Source organism: Typopeltis vanoorti, chromosome 4 (assembly GCF_054136105.1).
Source record: "Typopeltis vanoorti isolate ZY-2024b chromosome 4, IOZ_Tvanoo_1.0, whole genome shotgun sequence".
Lineage (NCBI taxonomy): Eukaryota > Metazoa > Arthropoda > Arachnida > Uropygi > Thelyphonidae > Typopeltis > Typopeltis vanoorti.
In genome coordinates this window covers 54,843,273-54,869,802 of record NC_143552.1, presented here as the reverse complement: position 1 = coordinate 54,869,802, position 26,530 = coordinate 54,843,273, and the positions used below count along the sequence as shown (strand labels likewise).

General features: G+C 35.6%; 1 protein-coding gene across 1 annotated transcript in view; it reads right to left on the bottom strand.

The window, feature by feature from the left end:
* Nucleotides 1-26,530, bottom strand: part of LOC150107312 (attractin-like protein 1) — a 447,772-nt gene that overhangs the window by 8,289 nt on the left and 412,953 nt on the right. The window contains exon 23 of the mRNA XM_090391786.1: nt 12,339-12,458. Within this exon, the coding sequence (XP_090247912.1) occupies nt 12,339-12,458 (120 nt within the window). The remainder of the gene's footprint in view (nt 1-12,338; nt 12,459-26,530) is intronic.

Sequence of the window (26,530 nt, the reverse complement as noted above, 5' to 3'; positions counted from 1 at the left end):
GCCACAGAACATAATAAAAAGGAGGCATTTAATTTGAACAGAAAAGGTCTGACTATTCTGATATCTCTGTGTGGGCAATACTATATTATTAGACTTATTACTATGTTCAAGCTTTCGAAGAAGCCACCGAAGGTAATCTGGATATCAGATTAGATGATGTGCAAACTATTTCAATGTAGAAAATTACTTGGAGAGGCAGGATACATAGTATCTGAAAGAATTTAGTGAAAGTGATAAATCAGGAATAGATAATACTAGTGACAATTTAGATAAAAATGGCTAGCTTTTAGAAATAAACTTATTATATATGTGAGGAAATGACAAAAATTATGAGGTGTATAACAGCAGGAATGAAGAATTATCTGAAACTGGGGGGTTAAGACTTAAAAAAAAAGGCATCAGACTTGACAGAATCCATGTTCAGAGCAGTGGCAGTTAACTGGATTCTTAGTAGGTTATGCATTGCACATGATTGTTCAGGGGACCAGTTCATTAAAAATCAGATGGTTTGATGGCAATAAGGCCTTAAAATCCAACATTTTAAGATTTCAAAACATGACAAACTTACAACCTTTTGTATTACTTTTCCTTATCTCTAAGTACATTTTGATAATATCACTAATTCCTCCATGTTTATTATGCACCACACTGTGACACCAAATAGGAATTTAATGTATCATGGTATCACATTTTTATATATCAATGTACAAAGCTGAAAGAATAATCTTATTTTTAAAAAAACTAACTGGAGAAATTAAACTGCATTTCTGAGTCTTGGCTTAACAAATAACATTCATGATATCAAATGGTATAATGGTAATTATAACATTGTCAGGAGAGACAAATAAGGAAAACAGAAGTTTGTTATTGTTTATAATGGAAGATTTAGACTAGAAGAGACAGAGTGGTGTTGGATTCTGATTATGTAGAGATTAGAGTAATTATTATTTGCTTCAGAATCCAACATGATCTTCCATCACAAAGGCTAGACTTGTAAATATTATTTATTTAAACAACTTATTTTACATTTTAATATTCATATAACTACTTTAGTTTTGTCTAATATCTAATTATTTAATCAAAGATATATGTATTAATAGTGATAAGACTGTATTAAATATTATTAAGCTATTTTAATTATTAATATGTTAATATTATAAGAACTTGTATTTGATAATTTAACTGTGCATTATTTGAAATGTAAATATTCTCTATTTATTCCTGTTTGTGAAAGTTTAACGTTATGTAATAGCTCAATTTTATTTATGTTTTGTTTTGTTGTCATGGAGACGCATGTAAGTAAGCGAGCGCGAGAATTGGAACAGAACGTGAAGAGGAGGTTTATTGAAAATGCTGAAAGTTTACTGGAAAGTTAAAGAGATCTCGAGAAGAATTTAGGCGGGAAAAATGGATATAAAAAGGAGGAATGCTGGAAAAAAAAAAAGAATTAGGAGATTAGAGCATTAGAGATTTATTAGAGAGAGAAGGATTGGCATTAGGTTGGAATCGGGCATTCGGCAATCACAGTGCGATAATAGCGAGTCGGCAAGTCACTCAAGCAACTAAATAAAGTCTACAAGTTGAGAAGCAGTTAGCTAATAAGTTTCTGAATAACAAATAAAGCAACGGAAGATAGCTGAGTGACTACTGAATGACTAGCGATATTTTAGTTGAGATTTATTTTCAGGGCTGACCTTTCAAGGACACACTGAAACGTGAAGCATAGTAAGAAGTAACTAGAGAATAAATAGAGGCAACAGGGTTGTGTTTAATGATAGCAGTGTTTAGCATTATAGTGCGTAAAGAATTATTTGAATGCCGGAGGAATGAACATCTGTACATATAAAACCCCAAGTTAAAGAATTATTGTGTATTGCCCTAATTCAAGAGTAATCAGTAGTGCTTCATACAAGAACATCTGATTATATGTATTGTGCCCGTAAATTAATTCAGTTAATGCTAGAAGATTTATTTTAATGAGTGCTGTTTATTGTTAAAAGTGTTTACAGTTATAAAAAGTGTCTGTGTGTATGTTGATGAAGGAAGAAGATTAACAGTAAGATTATTCCAACTTTAATAATTCTATGTAGAGAAGTGTGTGAGTTTCATCCTAGAAATTCCCTATACTAACAGTAACTGTTGCGGAGAATTAACTGAAATGTAAAATTAAAAGTGTTTGTTTGTAAAGAGGTGTTACTGAAATTTTTATTGTATTTAAAACTTAAAGAACTATGAGCTATTGATGTGAATGATCATTAAAGAACTTTATTAAATAGCTAAAAGGAACTGTGAGAAGACTGTATTACAGATAACAGAATTACCATTGTCTGAGTTTGCATGACTGTATTGCCAGGAAGGCTGAAGTGTTTATAATAACTTATTTAGTATTTTGATCTTAAGTGTATAATTTGTGATTTTAAAATTAAATGTTTGTTTTTGTTTATCTAAAGTTGCATTTTGCCTGAATCTCTTTTAATGCACCATTCATAAAATATTCGAACCAATGCGGGTAAATTAACTAAGTCAAATATACTCGGCCAGTATATATTTTAAGGAGAGAGAGTTGAATTGATTTTTCTTCAATTTTTGAACTAATTCAGATATAGAGTGGCGCAGTCTTTAAATATAAATTTTCTCTATATTTGAATTAGAAACCAACTAGCAACTATTTTTAGGTTAAGAACATCGTAGTAAATAACATATCGGATCCAAAGTATAAATTAAGAAGTAGGATCCAATAGTGGTACACAATAATTATATCTTTACAGTTATTATTGTAATGTACCACAATAGTGGACAAAGCAGTGATCACATTATGTGCTTATTGCTTAAAGAGACAAAAAAAAGAAACTCATTAATGGGATGAGGAGGATTTTTGTATGGGAAAATGCCAACTAAAACTTATCTGAAACACATATGTCAACCTAAAAGAACAGAAAGCCTTGTAGCAATGGACCATTATTAATTGCCTAGAATCCTACCTGAAATAATGATGATCTGACTTTAGAATGATAACAATAAGAGGAAAGTATCACAGACAGAATTCCAAAAAGAGGTAACTTTGAGGATATTAGAAAGCATTAAGTAAACTGAAAGATGTTTTTATGCAAGTGGCATTAATGGGTAACACTGAGGACATCTTGAATAATTTTATCAATCCAATTAAATTACATAATAAATCTGGATATGATTGAATAAATAATTACGTTCTTAAACAATTAAAAAAAACTATGGAAAGAATATATCTGACAGACGGATAAGAAAATAAATATTAACTAAATTTTTAGAGATTACAGCAAAATCTACTATTATTCAGGCCTCCATTAAGTCAAAAGACTCATCGTGGGAGGTCTCTCCTAGGAAACACAAAGTCTATCATACCACTCCTTAAACGCATTGACCGTTCTTGATCTCACCACTCCATCAGGCAATGCATTCCATGGTTCAACCACCCTCCATGCAAAGAAACCACTCTCCTCACCCTCTTTCTCAGAGTTTCCTTTCGTAACTTCCAGGGATGGCCCTTCTCATGACTCCTTCCTGCTGTTCAACCAAGCGAAGGAACTCCCCAGTGTCAACCCTGTAACCACCTCTCGACAGTTTAAAAGTCTATCATATCGTCTCTCCTCCTTCTATCCACCAAACTCTGCAGTCCACACTCTCTCAGCCGATCCTCATAACTAACATTGTACAGTCCTGACACCATCTTTATTATCCGCCTTTGTACCCTTCCCACAGTTAATTTATTCCCTTCAAATCCTGGGGACCAGATCTGAGAACAATAGTCTAAGTGTGGTCTGATCAGAGTCTTACACAATGGAATGATAACCATTTTATCTCTGCAGGTCAGTGTCCTTCTCATTATTGCAGCAATCCTCTGTGTTACCTTCACTACCTTTGCAATATATCCCCTAAATTTCAGGTTTCTATCAATCATCAACCCCAGATCTCTTGTCTCCCCTACTTCCTCCAGTATAACTCCTCCCATAGAGTATCAGCGTCCCATCGATGTGTCCCAAACCTCAAGACCTTACATTTTGCTGCATTAAACTGACACCCTCATTCATTTGCCCATTTGTCTAGCTTATTCAAATCCTCTTGCAGGGCTACCACATCTGCACTATTACTAATAATCCTTCCCAGCTTCGCACCATCCGCAAACAACTGAAAATGTCATTGATATAAAGGTTAAACAATATAGGTCCCAGCACTGAGCCCTGTGGAACACCACTTGTAACCTTCTGCATCTTTGATACTGCTCCACCATACACAACTCTCTGATACCTATCAGACAGCCAATCCTGAATCCAGTTGACCAATCTGACATCCAGACCCATGTGCTGCAACTTGAATATCAGCTTATCATGTGGCACCCTGTCAAATGCCTTTGCTAAGTCTAGGAAAATGGCAGTATATGCCCTTCTCTCATCTAATGCTCTTGTAACTTTATCATAAAAGGCCAGCATATTGCTAAAACAAGAGCGCCCCCTTCACAAATCCATGTTGACTCTCACAGATAACATTACTCTCATCTGCCCAATGCTGTATACGGGCCCTCACTACTTTCTCCAAGATCTTACTAACTACTGATTACACACAAACTGGCCTATAATTAGACACTTCTAGTCTGCTACTGCCCTTATGCAATGGCACTATCTTACCTTCCTCCCATTCCATAGGTATCTTTCCCGCAGCCAGACTTTAATTGAAAAGACACTGTCAGTTCCTTAGCACATTGTCTCAAAACTCGTGGTGAAATACCATCCAGTCCCACCGCTTTACTAACATCCAGAGTACTCAGTATGTGGAACACACTTGGCTCCTGCACCTCTAAACCTCGAACCTACCATATCCCTCTAGTATTAAAATTGATTCCTCCAGGATGAAATACTCCAATAAAGTGTTCATTGAACAATTCCACTATGTCCTCTGCATCAGTCACTCTATTCCCATTTTTATCCCACAATGTAGGTCACTTCCACAGTCATTTCTCCTCCTACTAGCCACATAGCTAAAAAATTCCCTAGGATTTTCCTTGGATCTAAGAGCCAATCTCCTTTCATATTCCAGTTTTGCCTTCCTTACCATACTAGTCACTCTCCTGGCCTGTCTCTTATATTCTTCATGCATCTTCTCTTCACCTATCTCCTTATATCTATCTCTTCCATAGCCTCTTTTTTGCATGCAGTTTCTGTTTAATATTGTTTGTCATCCACTTTACTCCAAATTGTGTCCTCTTCTTCACTCGTGGAATACGGCTTACCATTTCTGCTGCTAACAAATATTCCTTCACAATTTCCCAAGCACTAATTCCCGGCCTTCCAATTCCTCCCTCCACGAAACTTCACCAAGTTGATGTCTAAGACTATTATAATCACCTGCTTTATAATCCCACATACGTTCCCGCCTCGTTGATACTCCTGCATGTCTATTCATTTTCCAAGTCAAAACCATATGGTCACTCTCTCCAACTGGTGGGAGAGATTTCATCTCAGTTATTATCAATCTTCTGATGCTATAACCAAATCCAAAAACTCTTGAACTTCTTTTTCCCTCTGTTACATGTTGCCTAAGACATTTGTCCCTCAAGAATTCTAGAAATTCCATTCCCTTATTGCGACATGTATCTTCCTCTTCCCAATTTATACTGCTGTAATCTAATTACACTTTAGAAATGTTTTACAGCTTAGAAATGCTGAAGTTAATCCAATAAACTTTTATAAGCATGTGTGTAACAACTGATCATTTAGAATAGCTAGGCTACAGAGGTGATTAAATAAAAAAAAGACTGGAGGTAACTTATGTCTGTATACAAATATACAAGAGTATCAGGCACAAAGGGGTTGAGTTTGTTGCCTTGATGATAGAGAGAGAGATGGTTAGATGATAAAAACCAGCAGGTTGTGTATGGTGGGAAATGATATCTCAAGAAGGATGACGAGCAGTACACTATATTATTGTTGTGGAGACACTGATGTTTAAGCAAAGATATCTGAACAGATGAATGGGAACAGTCAGTTCGACATCAGGTTGGCCAGAGGAGAGAAGGTATTCTGCATTGTACTGGCAGAGTTTCACTTTGGGGAAGGGGAGGGAAGAGAGAGAGAGAGAGACAAGGGATCTCAGAGTGTTTGTGAATAGCAAGCTAAAGTTCAGAGGACACACTGCAGAAAGTTGTAAAGGTTACTCAGAAAACTGCTGTCATAATGTGAAGGACACTGACATCTAGTAGGGATAAGGAAATGATGATGCAATTGCATAATGCACTCTGGTTATCAGGGGAGGACATTAGGCAAAAAAAGCCCAGAAGTAAGATTGTTTTGTCTTTGATGTGGAATATGTTCTACACAGCTTTGGAAACAGGAGAAAAAAAAAGGGGGGGGATATGATCGAGACACATAGATTGGGGTTAGAAGAGAATATCAGATATTTGGGAATTGGTAAAACAGTTCCAGGTGTGGATTTATTAATTTGTATCCATTTCACAGACATTAGTGAAAATTTATTTTATTATTGACTGTTATATTTGTACCTAATGCTAAGGAAAGTTTTAAAAAAATGCTTTGATTGTATTTTTTTTTTGAGTAACAATAATGTTTATTATTATTATATATTTACTCTCTTCACATTACATTACAATTTAGGATACTATAGGTAAAAGGTGATAACCTATATAAAATATTATGAAGGTTGTGAATAACAGAGGCAGCTGATAACACTTTTAATGTGGTAAGGAAATTCAAAAATTTAACACATGATTGGCATTAAGTACATGGTTCAGATGGAAGTGCTATTCCCATGGGAAGTTCTAGCATGCACGAAGATACCTCATGTTCAAACTTTGTTTGCTTACACTTGGATAAAGGATTAAAGCAAGAATATAATTTCTTGGCATTTTTAATTTATAGTATAACCAAGTGAAAAAACTTTCAATATCTATCTGTGATCCAGATCATCAGATAAAGATGGTGATCCACCTTTTCACTACTTGTATATTGGAAATATGACTTCTGCATTACCTTAACCTTGGTATCTCTTCTGGGTCTGGTTCCCACTGATGTGGGGGGAGGGGGGTATTCATTGAAGTGATCTCAATCACTGCATTCCATTAGATGCTTGCCTATGGTATACAGGGGGGGGGGCTGAAAAGTTCTGATAAACACTTAGAACAAAAATGATATAACCACAAGAAAGAACATACATAAGGGCATGTCAAAGGTTTTAGAGAAATTTGAAGACACGGGTATGGGCTGTCATCAAGTTTTTCATTCATGTTACAAGAAAAGACAGAAACTGAGATTCATCAAACTTTGTGTGAGACTTTAGGGGACTGTGCCCCAGCATATCGAAGAGTTGCTAGATGGGTGGCCAAGTTTAAAAGTGGGCATCCTGAGACAACAGATGCCTAGAGCTCAGGAAGACTTTTCACAGTGATCACACCTGAAAACATCGAAGCAGTGCATGCCATGATCCTTATTGGTAAACAAATACGAGCCAAAAACATTGCAAAGACTCCTGGGGATATCCAGAGAATGAGTTGGGGTCATTATCCACCAACATCTAGACATGCAGACGTTCTCAGCAAAGTGGGTCCCCAAGTTTGAATGCCGACCATAAGAGAGAACGTGTGCTGTCATCTCAAAGGATTTTGGGTCATTTTGAGAAAATGACCAGGTGTAAATTTTTCAGCTCATATTGTGACTATTGATGAAATGTGCTTCATCATTGTGACCCAGAGACCACACAACAGTTAATGGAATGGAAATTCTCCATGGCCAAAGAAGTTCCAAATCTAAAAGTCAGCAGGGAAGGTTCTTGTCATTGTCTTTTGGGATATGGATGGTGTAATCCTTACCAAGTATCTCAAAAAAGGCAAAACTGTTTATTCAGCAGTAGTTTATTCAACAGTTCAGAAGGAATCAAAAACAGAAAACTGAGCAGAGGCATGTTGCTTTTGCAAGACAGCACACCTGCTCACAAAACCCAACAGACAACACACAACTTGGGCTTTCAATGCCTGCCTCACTCACCCTATTCACCAGACCTGGCCTCATCTGACTATTTCCTATTCCCAAATTTAAAGAAACACTTGAAAGGAACAAATTTATCACAGATGATTAAGTCATATCTGCATTGAGGACTGCTTTGTGCAACAAGGGAAAGACTTTTTTCTCAGAGGATTGCGAATGATGCAGCAACATTGTAACAAGTGTATAACACTTTGTGGGGAACATGTAGAATAATGTGTAAGTCAAATGGTTCTACCTTAATTTCTTCATAGTGATTATCACTGTTGTGGTGGTGGTGTGTGTGTGCGTGCATGCGTGGGGGTTGGTCTAATCTTCCATGCTGACCGGGCATATTGGAAGATGCATTTTATACCTACTGCCAGGTTTTAAATCCTTGTTCTCTTTTTACCTGTTACCCTAGGCAGGGGTCCATGCTGGCTCCATGACCTTAGAAACTTTGACAAGAATTGGAAGAAGTGATCAAAAAAAGCGGAAGAGAGGCCTTCACCCAGCAGTGGACCAACCAAGGCTAAGAAAGAAGAAGATTATCACAACTTTTCAGCACACGCTCATAGTTTGTACTAATGTGTCCTTTACTGAAGCCCTTCAAAGTGGATGCTTTCCTCTGGGAGAGATGAGAGCAATGCTCAGTGATAGGGTGTGCCTGTTATTGAGTAGAACCATTGTAGAGTATCTTCAAGTGATTGAGAGTTAATGAGTTAAAATGTTCCTTTAGGTTAGAATGATCTGAGGGATGATGATTTTTGGAGAAGATCCTTTACTGTCACAAAGGTTGAAACTGGTCTGGGTAGTGGCACACTCCCTTTGAGACATAATACGTGTCTCAAAGGGAGTGTGCTTTTGCATTATGGGATACTGAGGTAATTGATGTGAAGTCATTAGCCTTTATATACAAGTAACCCAAATGTGAATATATTTCATGCACAAATCAAGAATATAATTTCTTTGCATTTTTATAGTAGAAAATTCTGAAAATGTTATTTTAGATTAAATTAGAAATTTATTAGTACATGTCCTTTGGCATTTATTTCTTGAATATAATGACTAAATTTTATGGATTACCTTGTAAAAACTTGAGAACAATAGGAGTATAGAATATATGCTAAATAAATATTTTTTTCTTTCATTCTTTGGACTCAACTTTTTACTAAATATAACAATCATGTTAATGTTGATTGTTTGAAAAATAATTGGATAGTATTTTTAGGTGTGTTTCATAAAATGCCCTCAGCACTTATTAGATTTTTCTATTATTCTGGCTGAAAAGATATCAAAATTTCATGTTTGGAATCTTTTACAAAAAAATTTGTTACGCCCTTCCAATTTTTGTTTCAATTGAATCATTTTGTAAGGGCAAAACATCAAATTATATATTGCAATAAATTTATTCTGGCTAGATATTATTTAATAAAATTTGAATATATGATATTGTGCTTAATTTTGGTTTCATTGATTAAAAAAAAATCAGAACTGATATTAACAATCCTTGGTATTTAGAATTTGTTAAATTACAGTAAAACCTTGATATAATGGACTCATTCGGGCGAAGGGGTGTCTGTTAAATCGAAAGTCCGTTATATAATAAAGTAGATTTTTCGAATGCATCGACTGGCACACATTAAAACTGCAGCAGAAAGTCATGGCACCCGACAAAACTAATTACAGACCGATTGGTGTGATCACGTGCTAATCATTCGCCAAACATGCTTTATGAGCTGTGATTCTTTTATGTCGGCTAAATTACTACAGTGTTTTTCCAACATATGATGGCCTATTTGCCAAAATTTTAAAATTTTATTAAAAATAACAGGAAATTAAAAACAAAAAATAACCTGTTAATTTAATTATAAGCAAATCTTGGTTAAAAGCATTTTAAAATTAACAGGTGTGTTTCATATTTCATGACATATGGACCGTAAATTTTATCAGTTAAATCGAGGGTTTACTGTACTTCAATTTTAGTTTCATTTGAACTATTTTAAGTAAAAATTATATGTTTAATAGTACATAAGTCAAAATTGGGTAACATATAACTATGAATTTTTACAAACATATCGCTACTCAATAATGCACATTTATTGTAGACATTTTGACAGTTCAAACAAAATATTGTTAACTGAAAATCCATTGATGCAAACAAACAAACATGCATGAAGCCTAATGATTATTTGGTCAGATGCATGTCACAAGGGTAATTTTTGAAAAATTATCCTTGTCATGAAAAAAAAAAACATATAGAACAAATGTAATAAATATGAGGGGTCATTTCAAAAGTTTTGTACATGCGTGACCAAGGGGAGGATGATGCAATAATTTCCCTTCACATCTTTGTAAGCCAGATTCTGAGTTACTCCAGTCATGCTCTCATTTTCTGTTTCTGATGTTCTTGTTGCAGAAAAAGGTCATCTTAAAAGTATTCATAGTGAAGAATTTATGGAGACAAAAACACACGCGTTGGAGTAATTACTTATAATTAAGAAAACAACACTCAACATTTCAACCTCTATATTGAGGTCATCATCAGGAAAAACATACACAGGACAAATGCTTTGTTAATCTTTTATCCTAGCCCAACCTCTGTTGAAAAAAAAAATTTTTATACATATCAGTATAATAATATACTGATGATAGAAAAAAAAATCTTTAAATAAATAAAAATAAAGTTTTACAGCAGAACTACATTAAACATATCTCTACAGTTCTATTATATTAAGGTTTTCTTGTGTTGGGGTTCTGCCATCGTGTTCTGGGTGCTATATAGGTTGTAGATGAGTCTTCCAGATTCCTGGAATTACTAATCCGTCATTTTTGGTTAGATTCAGATGGTGTTTCAGCATCTTGAACTTTTTCCTTGAACTTTCTTTCAAACCAGGTTTTGGTGTGGTGTAGGGACTTGGTGCCTTTCCAGTTCATTCTGTGACATATTTGAAGTGCATGGCCTGACAGGCCTATTTTACCATAGTGGAGGAATTTAATGTGGTGTTTATGTTTGTCTTTTCGTACTGGGAAGGTGCACCCTGTTTCCCCTATGTAGGGTAGGTTGCAGGTGCACTAAATTTTGTACATCCCTGGGTGGGCAAGGCAGAGAAGGGGATCTTTGGATGAGCTGAGTATAATTCTTAATTTTGCATTAGGTTTGAAGATTGCCCTAATGTTGTATTTATGTAGTGTTCTTTTTTTTTCTCTGATATTTCCCTAATGTATGGTATGGCTATGGCATTCTTGTAATGATATTATGTGGAGATTTTGTGAACTGTTGTTTTGTTGTAGCCATTTTTTTATAACTGTTTGGCAAATAATTTCATATTCTTTGTTCACCACCTGCTGCCTGAAGCAAATTGTGAGAGCTCTATGTTTGAGGATGCTAATGATCCCTAGTTTCTGTGTTGGGTGGTATGAATTTTTATGTGTGTATGTGTGTAGGTAGGTTTGCGGTCAACTGTGAATGAAAGACAGTCTGAGGGAAGTGAGCCTTGATACAGTGGTCGAAACATCGAGTGTTATTTTCTTAATTATAAGTAATTATTCCAACACATGTATTTTTGTCTCCATAAATTCTTCACCATCAATGCTGACCACCATGTAACCTTAAGAGAAAGAATTATGGAATAGTATGGATGGCAAGTGGCTCGTCACCTCCATACTGTCCTGACATAAGACTTCGACTGCAAACTGTTCCCCAAATTAAAAGCAGTACTCCTTGTCAGTGGTATAGTATGTTCACAGATTCAAGACCCTTCAACACGTCACAAAAAGGAGAATCCATTCTGATAATCAGTCCATCTTCTGGGATGAGTTTGTTTATTATTACAGGTTGGAAAATTTAGCTTTTCCTTTATGAACATTGTAGTTTTTAAACTAGTACAGCTACAGACAAGAAAGCACGTGATTTAGCACGTTGGTGACCAATTCGTACATCCTTCATTTCTTTCTCCCCTTCAGCATGAATCGACGTTTTTTGGCAGAAAGCCAAGCGGAGCTCTACAAAGTGTGGGCATACTATAGTAAAGCATTTCCCATTAAGCATACCAACCAAAAAAGGTTTGCTGACAGGAATAAAAGTACTTACCCAAATGCTGGATAGCAGTGGATAAGGCAAAATGGAGATTAATTGAAAGCATGTACATGTATTTTGTTAAATGTTTGGTTTAACAATAAGCATACAATATAACTGCCAGAAATTTTGAAAATGATCCTCATATTAAAAGAAGTTAACAATGTTGTCACAACTAGCATTTTGATGTGCAGACCAACTAATCAATATGAAATGTTATAACATAATTATTTGAGTCTTAAATGAAACTTTACCTTCTTTCTTCCATCATCTGCATTAGAGTTGGATGATATGCATATGGGCTGCCTTTCAACCTCAACAGCTACCCCAGCAAATGGTCTGCTAGCCATCTGCTCCATTTCTACAAATAAGCGCTATGAGAAATTAAACACTATTAAATACTGAACCGAAAAAAATTCTCTCTCTCTTATCTCCCCACCCATCCAAACAAATACTACAAAGTTCATCAATGTGTATTATGGTAAATCAGAACTAAATGACAAGTACTTGACAGTGTACTACAGCGAGCATTTGTATATCAACTGCTATACTTATTGCACTCTTCCTAGTATGTATATAATATTACTCTAACAGAAATATTGTTATGATGCCTGGTATGTACATAAGCAAATCTAACAGTCACAAATTATTTGTTGACATCTATCATTAAGTCTATTCATTAATTCCCCCCCCCTTTTTTTTTCATATATTTGCAAAAATGAACACTTTTTATCCTCAGTTATTGCAATGACTGTCTCGAGAATATTCAATCTGCTTTTGGTAAGGCATGGATAAATATTTGGCATGCTACCACAACTAAGTATAATCGAGTTTTACTGGTTATCTTTTATCATTATTAGTAATAGGCATATGCAGCATGATGTCATCAGCAAATGCCATTTCCAATTATGACTGCTTATTCTACAGAAATGTTGCTGCCCCCCCCCGGCCACATGGATTCTTCTGATATTACAATTATCGATACAGCCAAATTATCAGTCAGCAGGAGCTAATGTGATCATCCCCCTCTCACCCCACGGTTTCTATGGACGAGGGCTTATGTTTCATTAATAGGCAAAATATAATCACCCCATAAAATATTCAGCAATTTTTATATGTAGAACTTGCTCATGAAAGGACAGCCAATCAATCACTTGACTTCAGCAGAGAAAAAATGACATTGACTATATGCATAAAGAATGAACTGCACACACATTGAACACTGATATCCAACCAATTCTATTACTTGTATAAATATTCATCTTCTAAATAGATACCACCTGGTTGATGTTTCATTTATTAAATTTTATGTTAATATCAAATGCTACTGATAATTCCATTTAATTTTTTATAGTCTTCAAAAATTGGGATTTTGTACACTTTTAACTGTACAATCTGTGTCTTCTATTAATCAGTAGCATTGAATATTATGAGTAATGATTACTCATTTTGACATAGGAAATAGAACAAACCACTGCTTCACACTTCCATCCTGTGTAATTAGATACCTCCTAAACAAGATTCCATTGTATGGTCTTCCTCCTGTGCTTTGTGATTGGATCGTTAGTTTTCTCATCAAATTTCTTTATCTGCTGAAATATTAGTGTTCTGTACTCTCGCCCATGCTCTTCCTCCTTTACATCAACAAGCAATTGATGTAAAGGAGGAAGTCAACCCCTCAAACAGCTAATTGAAAGTTTATCTATGATGATATAGCTATTGCTTTCTAAGACAGTACCTTGAAAGGACGTGAGGAAACACTAGGCAAAGATCCGAGCTCATTACAAAATTACTTTGCATACTGGGACTATCTCCTAATCCCAGCAAAACTGTTGTTTCTGCTTTCCATCTAAATAACCATGAGGCTCATAGAAAACTAAAAATGAACTTCTGCAACTCTAATCCATGAAAGTAACCATTGTTACCTTAGTGTAACAAGGTATCTACCAGGAACATCATCATAAACAAGGGAACAGGTACAACTTGGGTTGAAATCCTAGATTCCTAGAACAGCCACTCTGGCTCTAGTCCTCCATGTTGCAGAGTATTGTTCACCAATTTGGGGCCGAAGTCACCATATAACTCTCGCGGACACACAGCTTAACATAACAATGAGAACCATCTCTGGTACCTTATGATCCATTCCTCTCCCACATCACTCCTCCATGCTTCAGAAGAGAAGAGGCTATCATCAAAGAAATAAAGAAAATCAGAAATAATATGTATCTTCCTATTCATCAAGATATCTCTTTGCCTCCAGATCTCCCATATGACTTGTTGAATTACCAGATAATGCTCCCCAGAACTGGTGGAAGAACCTGGTATGAACTACAAATAAGTACCTGATCATAGCTCCAACTATCAAACTGCCAGGATTCAATCTACTTCAACACCCCTGGAGTCAACTAAACAGATTTAGGACTGAACAGGGTTGCTGTGCCCACTTATTATCTGTGGGGAATTTCAGTCACCCTTTTGTGTATGTGTGTGGTGCTGTGCAGACTATGCATTATATCACTGATGACCGCTCCATATTACTCCCAGACAGTGCCATTCACTGAACTGTCAGTCTGTGTGTAGTTTTGGTCAATGATTTCTTGTACTTCTCCCCCCAATACACTAAATAAAATAACTCTCTCTGAGGGAGAGAAGGTTGACTTCAAATCCTATTCATTGCTGATGACAGCACCACTCTCCATTCCTTTTCTTCATTCAAAAAACCTTGTAGTATTCAAATGATTTTGAAGCCTTAAGATCTTTAACCAGCTACATATTAATTTCCTCACCATTCTGAAATAGGATGAAGACAACTTAGTGAATTTCCATGCCATTAAAACTGAGGCCTGTATTATTACCTATAAGAAAGAAACATTTGCTCCCACTTACTTTTGATAATGTTCCAATATCAGTTTTCTTTTTCTGGGGGGATACTGTCACATCTAGCTTATTCTGACAAACAGATTACATTATTAGCCTCCTCAGCCTCTAAAATACTTGTTCTTTTTCATTCAAAACATTACTTTTCTTCTGCTCCACTCCTAACACCTTATAAGTCTCAGATCTGACCAACTTGGGAGTACTGTTGGGATGGTGATTCCCTCCCCTCCCCCACCCCACAGGATCCCTTCAGTAACTTTCCCATAGGTGCTCTGTTTCCACTATATGCCTTTTCTGAAAAGGCATATAGTGGAAACTGTTCTGCTGAGCTGAACACCACCACCACCACCATTCCTCCACTTTTTTTAACCATGTAAGAACCAGAGCACGCACACACCAAAAAGACAACAAAATTACAGGATAACCAGAGATTCTCATTTTATGTAAACATTAAAAATAGTTTTAATATTATTTACTAATATTGATATTAATTTCTAAAATGAGGCAATCATTTTTAATTGGTAAACCGATTGCTGTATGTACCTTGTATTCCTTTTCTTTGCTTATTGTTTCTTCCACACACTGATGATGTAGTTATTTTCAGTATGAAATATTTGTACTTATATTAAAGATTATTACTATAGTTATCATGTAATTTTAGCATAACTATAAGTTATGCAACAGGTACCTTTAAAGATTAGAGCATACACTGTCCAACTCCAAACCTAATGAATAAACTTATAATTCTATCCAACTGTGTTCTTTGGAACCATCTCCCTGATACAGTTTTTCCCACTGAGTACAATCCCTAACTCTAAGAAACACATTAATAGATTACTTCTTTCTCCATAATCACTTACCCACACATAGCACTGTTTGGTTATAGGTCTTGTGACCTTTCATGTATGGAGTTATTATACATAAAATACCAAACTAATGATAAGTCCCAACTAGTCTCATCAGTAAATTTTTTTTTATTATAAAATTATTATTACATGAACACTTTCACGGAGCCTGAAGACTCACTGTTGGAGATCCAAACCATCTACACAATATCTACTGTATCTCTCTTTGAACTGACTGACAGCTGAAGCACTCATAACTGACTCTGGAAGTTCATTCCATTCATTCACCACTCTCTCACTCAATTTCCAGGACTGCCTTCTTGTTCTTCCCTTTTCCTCTAACCAAGTGCTGAAATATTTCCTCTGCATCAATCAACCATATAAAACCTTTTCACTGACTTAAATGTTTTTATCATATCCCTTCTTTTTTGCATGGCAACCAACTTTTGCAACCTATAAACCTAATTCTATTCTCACAAGAAGACAATTCACCATTTTGGACACTCACCTTTGTATCCTCTCCACTACTTCATCTCCAAGAAATCCATGTGACCAAAACCCAAGTACAGTAATCCAGATGTGGACGTATCAAGGCCGTATAAAGAGGAATCACAACTTATCATTTTTCTCTGCTTGTTAGTGTGTTCTTCAATAGCCAAGTAATCCTATGAGCTACCTTGGCAATCTTAGCAATATGCCCTCTGAACTTCCTCTAGCTACTAGAGTAAGTATTATGGCATGACCAATCTTTCACAAAGTCATGCTATCCATTGAGCTATTTAGGGAAAACTATCTTATGTAGCATGCAGCTGAAGAAATGCATGGGAGCATAGTGCTAGATTTAATAACACTGTCTCATATAGTGATAATGTCTCCACCAATTGGGGGGGGGGGGGAGTGATCATGTGGCTTTGACATGGGAAGTGGCTAGGTGGGTGCAAGCTTAATCGAACAAGACGTGGAATTGTTCCACGTCTTGTTCAAAGATCTAGAGCATCATGATAAATTAAGGAAGCATACTGATGATGTGCAGTGGCTTCATCTATTGAAAGGGAGAGAAAATCAGCAGTGTCTAGAACTTGATCTGGAATCAGTTATTTATGGCAGTGTCAGATTGTATTCCTGAGGATAAATAAAGTGGAGGTGAAGTGGGTGAATCATAGAATTATGCAGGAGATGTAAAGAACAAAGTCAGAGTATCCCTCAGCAGCATGAGTATAAAAAGCACAGGCTAGGCAGATGATGAGTCTAGTAAAGAAAGAGAAACTGGTATATGAAAAGAGATGGCTGAAGCAGTAAAACAAAACCCTAGAGCATTCTACAGTAATGTTACTAGTAGCAGAAAGGGTGAATATGAAGTTGTTAGAGATGGAATAAGAGTCACATCTGATGAAGAGATAATGGAAATGTTCAAAGAGTATTTCATTAGTATATTTAATTTATAGGTGAAGTTAAGAGTAGTGTTGAATAGCAATAGGAAAGAGAACAGAAGACTGACAGTTCAAGAATGAGAAGTGTTTAGAATATTAAGCAACCTTGAAGTTAATAAGGCTGTGGTATTGGATGGAATATCACCACATATATTATGGGAATGTGAAAAGAGCTGGCAGTGTCCTTGACTTGGTTGAATTACTGAAGTATGGCAACATGAAAGTCCCAGAAGAGTGGAAAGAAGGAAAAATAGAGCCAGTATATAATACATAAATAATAATAGTAGTGTCTAACTATAGGCTGGTGTGTATCCAGACACTGAATATAAATGTGGATTGATGAGAATGGAAACCTTTCAAGAGAGCAGCATAGGTTTGTTAAAGAGACGTCATGCTTTAGTAATTTGGTTACATTTTATAGTAGGGTGACTAGTGTACTGGACAGAGGAAATGTCTATACTGCAATTTATCTGGATTTTGCTAAAGCACTTGATTGAGTCCCACATATAACCATGTTTCACCTCATTGTCATCTTCAAATTTTCTTCCTCGAAGGTCTTTCTTCAGTTTTGAGAAGAGGTAGTAGTCACTGGGTGCTAGATCTGGGCTGTAAGGTGGGTGTTCAATCTCCTGCATGGAAGCAACAGTCCTTCATTGCAGCCTTCGCAATAATAGCCACATGGATGCCATAAAGGAGAAGAGACGAGGAATGCTGAGTCATCACCAAGTTTGTTCAGGAGTGAAACATAATATTCTGCATTCATGGTGGTATTCCTTTTCTTGAAGTCAATCAAGAGAATTCCCTGGCAATCCCAGATTACTGCCATGATATTGTTGGTGGACTGAGTGACCTTGGCTTTTCTCAGTAGTGCTTCACCTGGTTTGCACCACTCCACAGATTCCCTTGGCAAAGCTCTACAAACTTGTGGGAACAGGTCACATGATGTTCCTTCTGAAGTGAAGAGAGGTCGGGGCACCAATCTTGCACTGACCTTTGTCATGTGAAGCTTTTCATGAATGATACAAAAGATGGTTGTTATAGAAAGTCCTAACCTTGCTGAGATTTCTTTGAGCAGTTCTTCCTCAACAAGAGAGATGTTTTCCTCAGTCATCACTTCCACAGGCCGACCATCATGAGGATCATCTTCAGTGCTCTCTCTCTCTCTTCCTAGACGAAACTGTTTAGCCCATTCCTTCATGGTGGAATATGAAGGAGAAACTTCTCTATAAACATCACCCAATCACTGTTTGATAGCACCTGGAGAAAGCCCTTCTTTGGTGAAAAATGTTATCACTGCATGGTACTCAATTTTTAACATTACAGTCACTTAACGTGCCAAGCATTAGTCAAACGGGTGCCTACAACTGAGTGGTGCTATCTGTCACGCACGGCATTTTACAGTTGGCATGAATTTTGTGTCAGGCTCAAAACTTTTGGACCATACTTGTAATTCTACAAGTACATACCTGGAAGGAAAACTGGTTGGAAAGGATCAAGAGTGTTGAAAGAATGATTAAGATTCTTGGGTTGTTTCGGTGGTTATGAGAAAGACAATGTGCTAAATTACTGTTTACGGCAAATATTAGTTTAGTCCCTGGAAATGGAAAGTTTAACAAAGGAAAGCAATTAGGAAAACCAAAAGGATGATTTGCATAATTCAGAGATTGTTAAAAAGACACAAGTAAGGAAACTTTCAGCCAGAGAAGTTGCATATTTAAGGTAAAGGAATTGCATAGTTTTTTCAAGTAGCTAAAATGCAGTTGGGTTTCTGTTAAGAAGACAAACTTGTTTAGCCTGGATAACCAAGTGGTAGTGTATATAGTCTATAATTATCTAAGACTATGTACGTTGAAAACAGTTTTGTCTCTAAGACTTAAGTGAAAATGAATTTAACAAGTAAAATTTTTCACTTAAGTATCTAAGGCATCACAATTAAAATGCATTTTAATTGTATTTCATTGTCAATGTACTGAAGATGCCTTAGATACTAAGGCAAAAATTTTACATCTATTAAATTAATTTTCGTGCAAGTCTTAGTTTTTCTATTTTCAACAAACATAACAGCTTACACATTTATTCTAAAGCAATTAAGGCCATATATTTTGGTGAAGTGGATGTAAAATCTCCCCCACCCTCATTTGCTTGTTTTATGAAGGATTTTTCATAATGATAGAATTATTAGATTTGTTTTTGTTAGGTGTTGACATGAGACAAGCAACGTGAGGTGAAAGATTCTACTCAGAGAGAGAGAGTAGTGTTTAGAGAAGAGAATGATTATACTGGCTGTGCCAATTGTTTTGATAAATATCAATCCTGTAGGCTGCGTCGTTTTGTTTAGAGAAGAGATTATTGATTATACCGGTTGTGCCATTTTGTCATAATGAGATTTTATCTCTATTATCTTTATTTCTAATTTCCGAGTGTTCTATTTATATGCACAAGGGTTCAATTCTGATCGATGCAATGACTTTTTACTATTTCTTTCAGAATCTGAAAAATCATTGACTCAAGAATAATAGAAAATATACACATTAATAAATCAAAAACAATATATACACTTCAAATAAAATTTTACAACTAACTACAAAATTAACTGGATCCAAGGCCTTTTAAAATAAACTTACACTTTAGAAATCATCCATTCTTTGACTCATTCTATTACTGGTTTGTTCAACATATACTTAATCACATCTAACTAGACTTAACACCTTGTTTAGACAATATCAAAATGTTCATAGTCAGTTTCTTTGTTAAGGCCTTTTTCCAAAGATATAAGATTCTTTTCTTCTTCTTTTCCATAGGATCCTTTCTCATCACTCTTATGTAGCACACATTATTCCTCCTGACTGAAGTAAATATTCTGAATTGACCGAAGTATAAGTACTTTTTTACTCTTTAGAGACACTTGTGATATTATGATTAAGAATTATAGAAACGTAAACACAAGATTATTTTAATATTTGCCAAATATTTCAGTCTGAAAATAACAAACTATCTTCAGTGGCTACATAGGAACAGTTTTTAACAAGGTGGAATACCAACTGTTGGATTCTGATTATGTAGATATTAGAGTAATTATTATTTGCTTCAGAATCCAACATGATCTTCCATCACAAAGGCTACATTTGTAAATATTATTTAATGTAAATAACTTAAATTATAATTTGATATCATGTAATTACCTTAATTATATCTAATATTTAATTGTTTAATCAAAGATATGTGTTAATAGTAATAAGATTCTGTATTAAATATTATTAAGCTATTTTATTTATTGTTATGTCAATATTATAAGAACTTGTATTTGTAATTTAACTACGCATTTATTGAAATGCAAATATTCTATTTATTCTTGTTTGTGAAAGTTTAACGTTATGTAATAACTGAATGTGGTGGTATAACCTTATGTAACGTTAGCAAAAATTTTTACGTTTATTTGTTGTCATGGAAACACGTGAAATAAACGAGCGCGAGTGGAACTGAGCGAGGGCTGGAAAAAGAATAATAAAAAAATATAACAGGTAACAAGAGAGAGTTGGGACGGAAACTTGGAAGTGAAAGGAAGCAAGGGCATAAACTAGAGAAGTAGAAGTAAATGAAAGGTTCTTAAGGGCAGGAGTTAAGAGGATAATTTTTATAAGTGAGCAAGGACGAAGTGAATTTTATAGTTAGCTGAAAGTGAAGCCAGCAGTAATAATAAAAGGGAAATTGATGCTGTAATCGGATAATATAAAAAGCTGAACATTCAAGGAAGAATTCTGAATAAACCCAGCTGATCTAGAATTGCGGCTTATTTCCGATTTGCCCTAACGAGAACCGCACAGTGTTTTAATTAGTTTATGAGTGGTAACAAGGATAGTTGAAGTACCCTGCAGTCGATGTCTGGATTTCTAAAGCGCGATTGATAGTGTTTTAATTATAACTGTGGATAAGTCTTGTAGATGTGTTCTTAAGTGAAATAAAAATAATTTAAAAGTTTGCTCACAACGTATTTGATGTACTAGGAACTATTTCCGGTAAGGACTATCTTAGTGTATTATTTCAATGCTTGAAGAATTGAGTGTTAAATTACGCTACGCTTAACTTAACCTGAACTGTGGAAACTCTTCGTGATTGAGAGTTGAAGTTAAGAATTGTTAGAGAGATATTTTCAACTATTAGTGCCTGCGATATTTTGAACTTATAGCATGACTGAGAAGTATGTGAAAACTGATTAGATAGGAAGTTCTATTATATTTATATATGTGTAGGAACTTTGTAACTCAGAAGCTAAGAAAGTGTATGTGAAGGCTTGGAAGGTTGAACTAATGTGATTGACTTGGCTTAATGTTTGACTTGTTTTTATTGTTTAAATTAGAAGTAGAATTTATGTATGTGTTATATAGCTTATATTAAATGTTTGTTTTTGTTAATCAAAAGTTGTATTTTGCCTGAATCTCTTTTACTGCACCATTCATAAAATATTCGAACCAAAGCGGGTAAATTAAGTAAGTCAAATATACTCGGCCAGTATATATATTAAGGAGAAATAGTTGAGGGTTGATTTTTCTTCAATTCTTGAACTAATTCAGATATAGAGTGGTGCAGTCTTTAAATATAAATTTTCTCTATATTTGAATTAGAAACCAACTAGCAACTATTTTTAGGTTAAGAACATCATAGTAAATAACATGTCAGATCCAAGGTACAGATTAAGACGAAGTAGGATCCAACACAACAATTGATCATTCAAAAGTAGAACGAGCCGCGTGATGTTACATTGCTAAGCATTAAAGAGAGGAAAAATTTCATCAGAGTGATGATTAAATTATAGGTATTAATTCACAATTTCATATAATAATCTTAATTTATAAATAAAATTAGACTAATGTAGGAATTAAAAGTCTCAATTAAAAAAAAAAATTAACGTGTTATCCTGATTAAACTTTCCCATATTTTTGATAAGGATATACAGTCATTTCAATTCAAGTTAGGGCATTGAAGTAAGGCCTCAGCACTCTCTTTGAACAGGCATTCAAATTTATAGCGAAATCTGCATAGAAGGCGAGTCTTGGACCAGAGGATGTTATGGCTTGTCTCTATCCCGTGCTGAGCCAATCCAGACTTATCGGATTTGTTGTGCAGAATGTATGATTGATGTTCTTGAATTCTTTGTTTTTCTATAGAGCGTCCTGTTTGTCCAAAGTAGGACAGATTGCAGTTACAAGGAACTTGATACACACCAGGCAGAGACATAGTTGAGCCTTTTATCTTTAGAAGAGGGGAAATAGGTGGATATTTTGTTAATAGGTATATAAGTGGCTGTTAAATCATATTTCTTCAGAATTCTTGAAATCGGTTCTGAAATCCTGGAAATATATGGAATTGGAACTTGACGTATTAAACCTTTGTTGTTCTGGATTGTAGGAATTGAACAGATGTCATGTACTTTTTTTCAGAGCAGCCATTTAATTTCATTCATGTGATGTTTGATAGTTGAAAGTTCTTTCTGTAATTCATGAGAAGTTGAACAATTAGTTCTAGCTCGTCGGATTAAACATTTTATGATTCCTGTTTTTGATAAGGATGATGAGCAGATTGTTCGAGAATATAATGTCCAGTTAAAGTGGGTTTTCTGTAAACTGTTGTTGTCAGAATACCTGAAGGTGAACAGATGAGGAGGATGTCTAAAAAAGGATAACTTGTTGTCTTTTTCAATCTCTATAGTAAACTTAATACGAGGATGTAAGGAATTGATTCTGGCTAAAAAGGAAGGTAAGGAATCTCTGTTATGAGGCCACACTGAAAAGATGTCGTCTATATATCTCATCCAAAAGGACGGTTGAGGGAATATAGATGAAAACAGGATGTCTTCAGGATGTTCCAAATAAAATTTGGCTAGAGCAGGTGAAAGTGAACTTCCCATGGCTGTTCCTTCGACTTTGTTGTAGAATTTGTTTTGATACAAGAAATATCCAGAGTGCATGATGAAATCAAATAATTTTATAATGTCTTGTGGGAAGATGTCAGCAAGTAATTGTAAAGTCTCTTTGAGAGGTACATTAGTATATAGAGATTCTACATTGAAGCTCACCATAAGATCTGTAGGTTGTAATGAGATATTTTTAATTTATTTAAGAAATTCGAAGAGTTTTTCAAAAAAGAGCGCGATTTGCCTATATACGATTTTAATAATTTCGCTAAATATTTGATTATGCGATAAGTAATCAATACAGTAAGGAATACAACAAGGAATCAATATAGTCCACTATAGGACGAAGAGGAATATGTCTTGTGGATTTTTGGTAGACCATAAAATCTAGGAGGTCTTGCGAAATGTGTTTTTAGCCTTTCTATCATGTCTGTATCCAAACTTATCACCTCATCTAGAAGGGAATTAAATTTCTTCAGTTGCCTGTTGGTGGGATCGTGATTAAGTTCTTGGTATGTTGAGCGATCTCAAAGTAAAAGAGAAAATTTTCTTCTATAGTTTGAAGAATCCATAATTACTGTTGCTTTTCCTTTGTCTCCTTTAGTGATGACAAGGTGACTATTGCTTCTTAAGGAATGTAGCACTTTCTTTTCAGAAGGAGATATATTGGGAGGAAGCTTGGCTTTAAGCAGCGTAGAAGCAACTTCTAGCAGAGAGAATTAGCTTTTTCACTGGAAAGATGACTAAGGTTCCATTCGATGTTAAAAAGGAAATCTACTTTTGAATGATCAATTGTTGGTATTTCACCTTGTTAAAAACTGTTCCTATGTAGCCACTGAAGATAGTCTGTTATTTTCAGACTGAAATATTTGGCAAATATTAAAATAATCTTGTGTTTATGTGTCTATAATTCTTGAAGTATAAGTACTCTTACCTCATACAGTTCGATTTTTGTACCAGCAAAAAAAAGTTTCTTCTACTACTTTATCTAAGTTGCTAAATTCCGTCTCCTTTTCCAATAGAATGGGGTGTCGAGGCTAGCTGGTGAACGGACGTGCTATCGGAGAATCCAAAACATCAATAAATATTGTTGATTTATTGATGTTTTGGATTCAATTTAATGGACTTCAGTGTGTAATTTTGGTATATTATTGGAGCTTTATTAGCGTGGTTAGTGTACTAAAGTGTTTTATAACATAATTTATGTCGGGAAGTCGGCGCTAGATGAATTCGTAATGTGTAGTGTTCATGTAAGCTCCAGATAAGATAAGTATCATTTTCAGTTATCGATACAAATTACTTAATATTGTGTAGTTTTGTTTTGTTTGCCTTGCGTATTTTAGTGCATCTGTTTTTGGTGTGTTATAACGTATAATTTGATAAAACACGTTGCAAATAAGTATGGCACCTGTGCGAAGGAAAATGGCGGCCAGTAATGATGGTTTGCCATCCTTATCAAAGAACGGTAGTATAAAAGAAATGAGTCAGTGTACTAGCTGTGAAATGTACGCTTTGCGGAGTGCGGTTAGATGATAATAAAGGATTGAATGTGTGTAGAAAATGTAGGGAGAATGAGGAATTGAAGTGTATTTCGGATCGTGAGTGTGATATTTTTGTCAACCTTCAGAAGGAAGGAAATAGGGATATGACAAGAAACGGCAAGGTACATGAAAATTGTGAGAGTGTGAATGATAGTATAAATGGTTTCTCAGAGAATAAAAAAGATGAGATAGATGCATTGAGTGAGATCGCGTTGTTGAATAGTGCGATAGAAAGAGCAAAACAGCAGCTAGAGTGCATGAACAAAAGTAGACTGAATGAACCAACCAATAATAAAAGGTATGACAGGAAAAATAGACATATGAATGTGAACATGAACAAAATGAAGGATAGAGTGCTGTATGGAGACTCGTTAGTACGAGGTGTGTTAGTAGAGGATTTGACAAAATCGTACCAACCTGGTGCGACCATAAAGGACGTAACTGAGTCTATTAGAGAGCAAAAGGAAAGGGTGAAAGAAATGATTGTTGTGGCAGGTACGAATGATTTGAAAGGAGATAAAATGGAAATGATAGAAGACCTGAATGAATTGTTTGAGGTAGCAAAAGAAAAGAGTGAGAGAGTTAGAATGATTAGTCTTTTGCCACGGTATGACAGTGAAATGTTTAAAAGGAGGGCCATAATTGCGAATGACTTTATGCGTGGGTTATGTATGACGAGTGGTGTGGAATTTGTGGATGTGTGGAGTGAGTTTGATGGGTGAAAGGATCTATATAAGATGGATGGCTTGCATTTGAATGGTCACGGTGTAAGAAGACTTGAGAAAGTGTTGCTGAATGTAGTGGATGTGCAAATTCAGGAAAACTAGATTTGTTAAGGGGGGGGGGAGTAGATATACAGTCCTTATGGAGGCAGTTGAATGTAAGAATGAATATAATATGCCAGAGCAAATAAGGACAACAAATCTGAGTGGGATAGTTAATATAAGGCATCAAGGTAGGGTTGGGGCTAATGGGGGTCTTAAATTCATGTACACTAATACTAGGAGAATTAGGAACAAGAAGGAAGAGTTTTTGGCCATGGTTGGCACTTCCAGACCACAGGTTATAGGTATTAGTGAAACATGGCTGACTGTAGATGATATAACTAGTGAGATTGAATGTGATGGGTATAGTTTGTTCAGGAATGACAGAGAGAATAAAATGGGGGGAGGAGTATTGTTGATGATAGCTGATGAGCTCCAGCCAAGGAGAATAGAAGTTGAATTGCAGGATAGAGAAAAGAGCACATTTGAGGCCATTTGGTGTGAGATTGTGGCTAGCAGAACTAAATATACAATTGGGTGCTGCTATAGACCAGGTGATGGAAAAGATGGTGGTGACAGTATGCACAAGCAAATAGAAGAAATGGGTGGAAGGAGGGTGATTATTATGGGAGATTTCAACTATGGTCTCATTGATTGGAGTGAGGAGAGGACGCACGGAAGGAAGGAACTGGATTTTATGCGGTTATTAAGGGATAACTATCTGCGACAGCATGTAATGGAAAATACTAGGGGTCAGAGAGTGCTTGACCTAGTAATTACATCTGAGGATTTGGCTGTAACAAATATGACCACATTGCCACCAATCGGTGAGAGTGATCATAGGGTCTTAACTTGGGAGGTGGCTAAAGGTGTAGAATTTTCAATTAAGACAGGGTACATGTGGAATTATCGGGCTGGAAAGTGTGACAAGCTTAGGAGTTTGATTGGTTCAGTGCCATGGCATGTACAACTGCAAGGACTAGAAGTTGATAGTGCATGGGAGGTAGTTAAGAAGTGCTTGCATGAAGCAATGGCTGACTGTATACCTAGAGTCCGAATAATAAATCAAGTAGGGGTT